At 38.7% G+C, this 12,017-nt stretch overlaps 1 protein-coding gene across 1 annotated transcript; it reads right to left on the bottom strand.

Moving 5' to 3' along the window:
* Positions 1 to 4,166: 4,166 nt before the first annotated feature.
* On the bottom strand, positions 4,167 to 10,535 carry LOC129571530 (piggyBac transposable element-derived protein 3-like). The gene is made up of 4 exons (XM_055451337.1): positions 10,147 to 10,535; positions 9,047 to 10,049; positions 8,796 to 8,948; positions 4,167 to 4,523 (listed from the first exon to the last, which is right to left on the bottom strand). The coding sequence occupies exons 1-4, from the start codon at positions 10,533 to 10,535 to the stop codon at positions 4,167 to 4,169; spliced, it is 1,902 nt and encodes a 633-aa protein (XP_055307312.1).
* Positions 10,536 to 12,017: the final 1,482 nt, after the last annotated feature.

Here is a 12,017-nt window from a genome sequence, read left to right as displayed (position 1 = left end):
GTTAAACAAAAATCGGGTGAATCGTTGTTTGAATTCGCAAACCGCTGTAAAAACCTGTTGTACGACATGAACTTCTTTTCGGTGCCAATGCGGATCCAGGCATGATCACAATCAATGACAGAGCCGCTAGAAAGGCATTTGAAAATGGTCTGTTTGACAGCGACTTGCGCAATTTCGTTAAAAACATCCAGACACGCGATTTGCAGGAGTTGATTGACATTTCAGTCGAACGTTTTGAGACCACTCTCACATCAAATCCACGTCAACAGCTTTGCAGTCACTGTTCTAAAGGTCCACACAAAGAATCCGAATTTCGTAAAAAGCAAAGTGATTTAGCGAATATAAACCATTCAAATCGCGATAATGACGGTCAAAATTCGACTTTCAACCCCGGAATTAACTTGGATCGAAACGATTCCAATGCAAATGGTCAACAATACGCGAATAACTCACAAAAGCGTAATCAATCAAACAACTTTGGTCAAAATGCAAATTCGGTTCAACATAATGGCAATTTTACACGTGGTTCAGATAAGCGAAAATGAGTACTGCCCAAAATTTTGTTTTTACCATAAATCATATATATGAATTTGTTTTATATTTCACTTGGTGCAAATCAATTCGAACGATGTTTTTACTTTCTTGTGTGTCAGTAGTACTCTCATCTTCCAACACATTTGACTGGTTAGCGAATATTGATGCCACTGTGGGCTGACTTTTGTCACTATTTGGCAAAACTACAGAAAATGAATAGGAATTGAATTTCACAACAACTTTTTCTTATGTCTTACTCAGTTGTCAGTAATTAGTGTGAATAGTGACAACTAGGTGCGCGAGTTAAGGGACAAAAGTTAATTGTCCAAGAAAGGATTTATTTATTTTAAATAAAACACTTAAGTTTTATTTTGTTTCTTTTATTTTACTTGTGATTGAGTTCGCAGTAACTTTCAAACTGAAACTATGTGTTCAATTGCTCGCCTTTTATATCTTTTCTAGAGCGACACATTTTACAAAGCATATTATGATCAATATCTTAAATCTAACAAAAATATTTGATTAAGCTAAATAATCATAGCAATCATTTGTTTCATTACTTTCGCTTGCTATGTTCCCTTCACTCTTCTCTTTTCTCAAAAATTATTCGTCCTCGAATTCATTCGTATGTTGTCTTTATGGATTTTACTGTTTCTCATTGTTGTGACAGTAGGTCCGTTGTCGGTTTTAACAACATGTTTGATGTATACCGGTGATCTTTTATCGCGGCGGTTATTTTTTGCGAAGATGACATCTCCCTCTTTAAATTCTTTTTGTCGGCGGTTTCGATTTTCACTTTTGACCATAACTTCTTGTGCTTTCTTCAGTAATTGGGGGACCTCTGGGAAGTTTTCTTGATTGAAAAAAACTTCGATTGGTTTTGCGTTGATAACTGAATGCATCGTGTTGTTGTATTCGGTTACTGCATCCAGGATTATTTCTTCGAAGCTGAGTGATCGTTGTTCTGCTAGGCATCTTCCAATTTCGATTATTGTTCGATGTATTCGTTCGATTTGTGCGTTCGTTGTTGAATGCTGGCTCGGTGTTAAAGTTTGACTGATATTCTTTTCTTTCATCAATGCTTTTACTGCAAAAGAGGTGAAAATGGCTTCGTTATCAGTCATACAATGCTGGCATCTCGGGAACAGCTGAAGTATTTCGGATATCACCTTTTCTGCGTGGAGTTTATTCTCAGCTCGTCTCAGGAATACGAATTTTGAATATCGGTCGATCGCTGAGTAATAGATGTTGTTTCCAGCGTGAAATATATCGATTTGGATGTATTCACCGACGTACTTAGGTAGTGGTGTTGCTTTCATTTCATGCTTCGTTGGGTGTGTATCGAATTTTTGCTTTTTACAGATTTCACACCCGATGGCAAAAGCTTTAGTTTTCTTTTTCATGTCAGGAAAGAAATACTTTTGGCGAGTTTGAAGCAAATTTTCACGATGATTTCGGTGTGCTCGTTCATGTTCTTTGGTAATTATGAAGATTTGCTCATCTTCATCTTGAATGTCTCGTGTTCGATTTGTTGTGAAGACGAATTTTTTCTCGGGCAGCTGTTGGTGTATTTTCGCCTTTATTTGGAAGAAGTTTTCTTCAGTTGTACAAATTGCGTTAATTTTGTTGTTGTGTGCTGTCATATCGAGTTGTTGGATCAATCCATCGATGTCTTTATATTGAATTGTGTGTTTTACGTATCCATCAAAAATGGTTTCAGTGTTGACTCGGTTGATGTTTGATGGTTCCAAAAAGAGTTGGTTCTTATATGAATTGACTGGACTAGGGACCCGTTTTATTTCATCGATTGGTGAACTCGGTGAAGAATGGATGGAATTTTCCGTTTCATCGTCGATTATTTCGTAGCAGTATTGTCGTGATAGTGCGTCAGCGACAATATTTTCTCTTCCAGGTTTGTACTGGATTTTCGCTCCTGATTCTTCTATCAAAGCCTTCCATCGTTTGAGCTTCAAGTTCGAGTTTTTTTCGGTCACAGCGGTAGTCAGCGGTTGATGATCAGTGAATATTGTGAACGAGGCGATGCCATAGAGGTAGTTGCGGAGAGTTTTTAGGGCCCAGACGATAGCTAGTAATTCTTTTTCGTTGGTAGCCAGATTTTGTTCGGCTTCATTCAATGTTCGGCTGATGAATGTGATTGGACGCCCTCGTTGAGACAGCACAGCACCTATCGCGAAGTTGGATGCGTCTGTTGTTAACTCGAATGGTTGAGAGAAATCAGTTTGGAATAATTCCACATTCTCCTGAATTTTTTCTTTTGTGGCTTCAAACGCTTTTATTGCATTTTTGTCTAGTTTGATTTCAACTTTGCTACTCGACTTTGCTCCGATTTTACCATTTTCATTTACCAACAAGACAGACAGTGGTTTGACCATGTCGGCATAGTTTTTTATGAATTTTCGATAAGTGTTGCCCAGGCCCAAGAAACTTCGGAGTTGTTTCAATGTCTTCGGTGGTTGGTAATTTTTTATTGCCTCGATTTTTCGTGGTGAAACTCGTATGCGTCCTTCTGAGATGAGTTGACCCAAATATTCGATTTCTCTTTTGAAAAAGAAGCTTTTTTCAGATGAGATTCGCATGTGGCTGTTGGTGAATGCCTCTATGATCGTCTTGATATGATCAAAGTGTTCTTCTTTTGTTTTTGAAAAAATAATGACATCATCCATATAGACGTAGGCAAATTTTCCGATGGATATCGTCGATAGCTCGTTGGAAAATGCTTGGTGCATTTTTTAGTCCGAATGGCATTCTTGTGAACTCATATTTTGCACCATTGACAGAGAAGGCGGTTTTCTCAATGTCAGTCTCCTTGATTCGGATTTGATGGAATCCAGATTCAAGATCGATTTTTGAAAAATATTTTGCTTCACCCAAATTACTCAGGATTACATTAATGTCTGGCATTGGGTAACGCTCGAAGGTGGTTTGTGAGTTGAGCTTTTGATAATCGATCACTAATCGTTTCTTCGGTGTTCCGTCTGGATTAAAGCCTTCTTTTGGGACGATCCATATTGGGGAGTTGAATGGCGAATAGCTAGGACGGATGATTTCGTTTTCTAACAGCTTTTCGATTTCTTTATTAACGAAATCGGTTGAGGACATTGGATACGGGAACTGTTTTGTCCATACTGGTTCGTTTGTTGTTGTTCTTATCTCGGCTTCCACTTTAGTGTTGAATGGTAGAAGTCTTGTTTTGTTGTTCGCTTTAACTAATTCGGCGATTGTTGACTTGATTTCTTCATTAGTATCTTCATCGATGACGCAATGAATTTGCTGGCTTTTGGAGTCGGTGGAATAACTCATTTGGAAGGAAGTGAGATCGATGATGGCATGGATTTTTCTCAACTCATCCATTCCGAGAATTAGATCAAAGCTTCCCATGTCATCAAGTACGAAGAAAATCAAGTCATGATCGAACATATTGATTTTCACATATGAAGAGATGTTGGATTCACCGTGAATTGTTTTAATGGACCTTGGATTTTTTAACTGGATGATTTTGCCATTTCCGATTTTTTTGATAGAGATATAGTTATTCGTTGCACCTGTGTCGATTAAGCCGGTCAGTTTTTGGCCTGTTTGTATGTTTCGGCGATTGAAACATGGTAGGCCGTTTAATCGCCTAAAAAAATGCTCGAGTTGGAGCATGATTCGGCCTCTGCAAAATCTTCAAAGCTGTCATCGTCGATGATAGTTTTTTCGTATATCTCTTGATCTATGATTTTGTTGATGCGTTGTTGTTTGAATTTGGGCTCGGAAATATTTTCGGTGACGCCACGTCGTGAGAAGTTCCTTTTGAAAGTGTCTTCCCCGGTTGTCTGGATACGGTTGCTTTGGCGGTCGACATTGACATGAGTTGATGATTTATCGATGTCCATTGGTTGACTCTCCTTAATTCCATCATCAGCGCCTGGCAGTATTGCATGCTGGTTTGGTGATGTTACGCCAAGTTGCGTATGCTTTACGATCACCTGAGAATTCGGGCAAAGTTTTAAACAATTGCAGTGAGACATCTTCAGGGTTGTTGACTGCAAACGTCAGGTCTTGGTGTTCAACAATGGGAGGGGATTGCAAAGCCTCCTATTGGATAGTGATCTGGTCGATTTGGTCTTGAAGATGTGAAAGGATTTCTCTCAAATCGTTGGCCATGTTGAGTGGAGTTGGAGTCGTTGGATAATTTAATATTGTACTCATTGGATAATTTAATATCGTACTCGTTGGATAATCTAATATCACCTATTTGTTGTGGGTCCGGTGGTACAGAGTGCCGGGTTACTCGCCAGTTAAGGGACAAAAGTTAATTGTCCAAGAAAGGATTTATTTATTTTAAATAAAACACTTAAGTTTTATTTTGTTTCTTTTATTTTACTTGTGATTGAGTTCGCAGTAACTTTCAAACTGAAACTATGTGTTCAATTGCTCGCCTTTTATATCTTTTCTAGAGCGACACATTTTACAAAGCATATTATGATCAATATCTTAAATCTAACAAAAATATTTGATTAAGCTAAATAATCATAGCAATCATTTGTTTCATTACTTTCGCTTGCTATGTTCCCTTCACTCGCGCAGCGCACCGAATTTTCAAATTTGATTGTTTAGAATATTAAAAATGATTATAATTTGAATTTTTTTACTGTTGATATTGTTTAAAAAGGGTTTTTTTGAACTGCCCAAAATCAATTTTAGAACTGCCCAAATGGCTTGACGACGGCCCAAAATGGGCACGACTGCCCGCTATTTTACTCTCTGGTTCAGATCTAAATGGTAATAATTTCGGTCGCAATTCGAATCAAACTGGTAATATCCCGGGAACACAAACGTACGCGACGCGAATTTTTGAAAATGGCTTTGACTCCAATTCAATCGCACCTACTCAAATTCAAACTCAAATGGCACAGGAAGCCAGGAGTGATTTTTATCGAAATAATCAATGCCAGAACGGTAATGGTTTTCGTGACAATTTCACCTATTGTTGCGTTCACGATTCTGATCTGAATGCAAACGCTTTTTTATTTCGAAATTCGATTTCTCTTGGTTTGTGAATTTATGCTAATGCTAGTGGCCTTTGATACTCATCTTTGGCGTCGTTGAGATTAAACAAACATTTGTACGATTCACATTCAACACACTCACCATTCAAGCAATTCGATTGAATTTTCATTAAAATCAATTCAAAAGTAATCTGATGTCATATTCAATGACTTGACAACACTGGTTGTTTTGATTGCATTTTTCTGAACGCAGTTTGCTAATCAAGGCAATCACTATTGTGCCGAAATAAACGATTTTTTTCTTCTACATTCGAATGTCAGTTATAACCAAATTATCTTAAGCCGCGCGCAACTCTTTTGATTGAACACATCTAGACCACGGAGTCGTTCACGTCAAATTATTTTATGATTTTCAAAAATCATTTGGCTTGAATTATGCTACGATAAACGAGAACGCATGTTATCTAAATCAAATTTTCAAGTAATCGAGTCGATTCTGTCTCGGGAAGACAATTCTGTTGAGTTTGAACGTGGAAATAAGAGAGTCCAAATCCACAAAAATCAAATTGAGTCAAGCTACTCAAGCAAGTCAATCGGATTCTGTTTGAAGTCATTTTGCCTTAGAAATCAAATTAGAATTTTTCATAACGATTAATTTCATCCAAGCGACATTTCAACTAGCAAATGAACAAGAAATCCAATTGTAAAACAAAATTGTTTTGAATTTAGGAATAAAAAAAAATACATTAGGGATAAGAAAAGAAAATTTCACAACTAAAATGTAAAACAATTTCATTTATTCTTAAGTTTTATTGTAAAAACTGGGGGAGGAAAGTAGTGTGAACGAAGCCTTAAGCCCGAAGGCGCAGCAACCAAAACGGTGCGACGCGCCACCTGCAGCCCGAAAGGCTAAAGCAGGCGGCGGCCACACATGGCTTCTTCCACACGCTTCTTCTTCCGCTCACTTCTCTCTCGGTCATCGAGCAACACACATCACCACGTGTTGCTCAATAGCAAATAACTTTCAATAAACAACACCATTGATTATAAAATAAATAAAGTCACTGTGTTTCAATCCTCTTTCCCATTATAATCTCAGCATTTCGTAAGGCACGGATATATCCAAGCATATCGACGACGCATACTGTATAATACAGTGGCGTGTGTTGCTACGTGCAGCCGCAACGACTCGACCGAAGTGTGTTCAGTTGATGTGGCTGCACGCAGCAGCAACAACATACACATTCCAGTCGAGTCGTTGCGGCTGTGCGTAGCAACGCACGCCACTGTATGCGTCGTCGATATGCTCGGATATATCCGTGCCTTACGAAATGCTGAGATGCTCAGCAATCTTAAAACACATGTTTGCATTGTTTCATTTACTAGAAGAAATATGAGGCGTATGAAGTAGTGTTCTCATCGGGGCCGAATTTTCGACCCGACAACCGACCGACAATCAGCTATGCTCACCGATAACCGACCGATACCCGACATTGTCGGTCGGGTGTCGGTCGGGATCTTTTCGGGGGCTCGGATTCATTCGGGGTTTCGGGGATAATTCGGTGTTTCGGTGAATTTTTGAGTCAAATTTATCGACATTTTGTCCAAAAATACATTATTTTTCCGGATTGGTATGTTGAAAAGAGTTTTTCAGTTTTACATTTTCTACCAAAAAATGAATAATCTCCGAGTTATGGTCGAAAAATTGGAAGAATCGACAATTTTTTCGACATTTTGCCACATAGTAACTATTAAATGTGAATTTTTACCCGACTAACCGATTCACCGACAACACCCCGACAAAACCCAGATAAATCCACCCCGACGAGCCTATTCCGACTTCCGACCGACACCCCGACATTGTCGGTCGGTGGTCGGTCGGGAGTCGGTCGGTAGTTGGGTGTCGGTTGGACTTGAGAACACTAGTATGAAGTGCATGTAAATTATTGTATTCGAGTGAGCTAAGATGCACAAAGTATTCGTCAACTCACTATTGATATATAAAACAGTGAAACGACCGTTGCTTCCCAGACTGATATCTCAGTTCCTAGGTGGTAAATTTGGTTACTTTTTTTAAATTGAAGTTTGAAAGACGAGCTATCCATTGGGAGTCAAAATAAAATGGAAAAAAAAATCCAAGTTTTTCAAATCCAGCTACGAAAAAATGATGTTTTTGGACCTTTTTTCACTCAGTAGATAAGAAAATTTGGAAAATAAAAAATGCAAAAGTAATGATGCAGATCTTTCATAAAAAGACCATATTTTTAGATACAATTCCTCTTCCGATATTTATTTCGTGATTTGTGTGCAGTACACGTGCGTAAAAATGGGTGGTCGGAAATCCGACCATTGGTCCTATATGTGATCAAAAGAGGAAGAAATCAATTTTTTAGATACTTTTTAAAACATTGATATTTGATATGACAATCATTTCTATGGGTGAGATTGAGAGTGGAGTATGTTTTTTCTTCGATTTATATTTTTGAAAAGGCGAGTATGTTTTCTGATGATTCTGTTGGCGTTAAAGTAGAGTATGTTGTAGTACCGTCTAGCCTCCGCGGTCTTCATGGTTTTCGCGCAACTGATGAAAGATAACAACATAGTGTCTTCGGCAAAGTTGTAGTACTTGAGGTCTTCTATAACTAAGCTGAAGAAAGTTATCTCTTATCTCTTATCAGTTGCGCGCAAATCGCGCACATAAAAAAGCAAATTTTATAAAGAACTTTTTTTTTCTTATCATTTTTCGCGCTTTTCGCGGAACTGATAAGAAATAAGAGATAACTGCCTTCAGCGATGTTATAGAAGACCTCGAGTGCTACAACTTTGCCGAAGACACCAAGTTGTTATCTTTTATCAGTTCCGCGGAAACCGTGAAAAACCGCGAGGACCCGCTAAAAACGAACATACTCGCTTTTAACCATTTTTAAGTCGACAGAAACTTGCTCTTCTCTTTCGTAACAAAGTCAATCAAACATACACTACTCTCAATCTCACCCATGGATTTGTTTAGTCCAAAAACGATAAAAAATAAATAGAAATGTCTATTCTAACTTAATATTAAGTGAGAAATGAATTCATCATAAATTATTCCATTCATTTGTGGGCCTCGTAGAGTGTGAAACACTTTGCGTGTAGGTGAATGTTGCAACGTTTGCAAATCTGGTTTGTGTGTTTGTGGCAGTGCTTGCATCGACGACTTTTTCCATCTGGTGACCGTTCAATGAGATGACTTTTGACTGCGTCATTTACCAGTCCATCAGGTTCATAATCAGGATCGTCAATGTCATCATTCTCCATATCGACCTCGTCGTCACTGGCAAACTCTTTCTCGAAGGAGTGATCAAGTGCTTGGTGATTTTGGAACGGAATTCGATTTGTGATAACGGTTTGAACGGGTTGGCACTATTTTTAGCCACGAAACAATGCAATTTCCATGCATTAACCACTGCGGTGTTCAACGTGTGTGTGAACAATGGCCACCACCATTTCTTGCCACGCACATTGACCCGATAGTTCGCTGCTGCATTGTCTTGCAAATCCACGCCGCCCATGTGTTGATTGTAAGAATTGATAAGGTGCGGCTGATGAAATGCTGCGATTCGCTTTTGCTTTCGATCATACCGTCGGGTCGTTTTCAATGGCTCAATCGTTTCAAAGTTTGTGATCATGTTGACGTCAGCGTTATCGTTCCAACGTGCCATGAAAATTTCGTTGGTCGTGTCGAATCGGTAGTCGTGATTGCCTCGAGGCAGTTCTTTGCCACTTTTCAAGTTGACATTTAGCATTCGATTTTTCCGAATCGTTCCACAGCCCAGGAAGCCACGTTCATTCATCAAACACATCAAATAATATGATGAGAAGAAATTATGGAAAAACACTCGATAATTTTTGGGCTCTTGAACAATCTTCAGTAGCTCCAGTACGACGTGTGCTCCCAAACCAATTTGCTTGTCGTAAGTCTCCGATGCTCCAGTGTACGGGATTGCTTTGTACAAGTATCCATCACTGCTACAGATACACCAGTATTTGAATCCGAAACGAATCGGTTTATCACGAATGAACATTTTGCACGAGTGGCGTCCGTAGTAAGGCACCATTTGTTCATCGATTGAAAGATTTGTGTGAAATACACCAAATTGAACGAAACGTTCGTTCAAAATGTCCAATAACGGGCGCACTTTTGCGTACCGGTCGTCTTTGTCGAGCTCATCGTTATCGCACACATGCACGAATCGTTTGATTTGGAGAAATTTACTCCGACTCATTGCCTTTTGTACGATTGGTACACCCAAATCCTGTTGCTTCGACCAGTATAATTTGACTTGTGGCAGCGTATGGTAACCACTAAGCAGTAAAATGCCAATGAACCGTTTCAGTTCAAAGATGTTGGCCACACTTTCATGAACGTTGTTGTCGTTTGCGTATTTGTTTGTGAAGTTCACAATGTCATTCAAAACAGCGTCATCGATGAACAGTTCGAATAATTCCACCGCGTTTTCGTACCTAAATTGCAAGAATTTTCAAATGAAATACCAAACATACCAGTATTTATTTCTTCGTTTTACCAATTTTTTCAACAAGATCTTCTACGGTTTCATACGGAACTTCGGACTCAGCTTCCTGTTTGTATGTGAGATTGACCGGTTTGCGCCATTTTGGAACACCAAAGTCACTCAATGGTGTGTGTTTTTCAGCACCTGCTTCAGTTGATTCACTTTTTTTCTTCTTCGGTGCCGGTGGTTCAGTATCAGCATCCACGCCACAACTGTACTGGATCTCAAAACTTCCTGGCATTTCATTGGTCAAAAGGTCATTTTGATTGTCGTTTGGCATTTCATCGTCGTCAAGCGTCTCCTCATCACTCATTTGATCCACAGTTGCTGGTGGAATGTACACCACTTCCGTGGGATTTCCATCATCTTCTTCATCGCTCCAACTATCTATCATTTCTTGGAGCTCTGCCATTTTCAGGCATACTCGACGTGCCATTTTGCAAACGTTGATTCAAATTGATTTCACCTTCTATCAATAAAATGGATCTACTTCGATTCACTGACTGGGTCAAACTGATGTCATTCGAAAATGCATTCGTATTCAGCCGAGAAGAAATCAAATTGACACTCGCTATTTTTGATTGCATTGGCAAATTTCTTCGTGCGTATTCGAATTCATTCTTCAGTTCTTCATTCATATTTTTGTGAATTATGCCAGGAAACTGTGGACCAAACGCATTTTTTGATGACGAAAGCATTTTTTCCATTATGGTGCATTCATTCTCCGTTTATTCATATAAATAAAAACATGATACAAATTCTTATGCTGACGATTGCAATAAAGTTTTCTCCGTTGGCCAACTGACTTAAAATCATTCAAAATGCATATTATGAATTCAAACGATTATGAAATGTGATAAAACACGTCTAGAACAACGATATTGATGGTAAAAATTAATTCTATGGATGTATTTTCATTCTTTCTTGAGGATTAAAAAAATTCAAAATTTCACCTACATTTGATTACATTAGGGACCGTTGGTCGGAAAAACGACCAGCACATTTTTGCTCATTCTGGCTAAGTGCGAAAAAAAATTATCGATCTGGGAAGTGGAAACTTCTTTTTTCGACTATATTATTCATATCTGAAAGTTTGAATCATTTTGAAAACAAAATAAGGATCGCGGTCCAAAATGGGTTAAAGTATTCCTATAGACTAGCAAAACCCGAAAGGCGTTTTGCATTATTAGCTCGTATAAGAAAGTATTGGCCATAGGCAGTTTTCGTTGCTCAGTCGATTTTAACACTATGATTGTTCTTGGGGCACCCAGGGCCCCCAGCGAACTTTAAAGTTGAATAAAAGTACTAAACAGTGTATAAACCAACCGGAGTTAAGTCTCATTGTATAGATTGAACATTTCTCTACACGACTGAAAAAAAAACATATACATATGTGTGAGTACGTGTGAAATACAGCCTGCCGCAAAACATGTTACGCTGTTGTTCTTGGGGGACTCCAGGGCCCCATGGCTATTTTATATTATAACTGGACTATGATAAGAGATATCGACTTGGTGTCTGTAGCAGTGTTGTAGACTAGTTTATGTACTACAACTTCGCCGTAGACATCAAGTCGTTATCTCTTATCAGTTACGCGAAAAAATGATAAGAAAAAATTCGCGTTTTTCACGGTTTTCTGTGGTTTCTCGCGTATTCCGCAAAACTGATAAGAGATAGCGAGATAGTGTCTATGGCAAAGTTGTAGTTCTGGTCAAGTAGTACAACTTCACTACAGACACTAAGTCGTTATCTTTTATCAGTTACGCGAAAAAATGATAAGAAAAAATTCGCGTTTTTCACGGTTTTCGCGGCTTTTCGCGTAACTGATAAGAGATAACGACTTGATGCTTGTAGCGAAGTTGTAGTACTTAAGCTGCTCTACAACTTTGGTATAGACACCATCTCGTTATCTCTTATC

The sequence above is a fragment of the Sitodiplosis mosellana genome, unplaced genomic scaffold (assembly GCF_009176505.1).
Source record: "Sitodiplosis mosellana isolate CC-2019 unplaced genomic scaffold, AAFC_SMos_1.0 Smas_scaffold_2739, whole genome shotgun sequence".
Lineage (NCBI taxonomy): Eukaryota > Metazoa > Arthropoda > Insecta > Diptera > Cecidomyiidae > Sitodiplosis > Sitodiplosis mosellana.
Note: the sequence above shows the minus strand (reverse complement) of the source record. Positions and strands in the feature narration are given on the sequence as shown.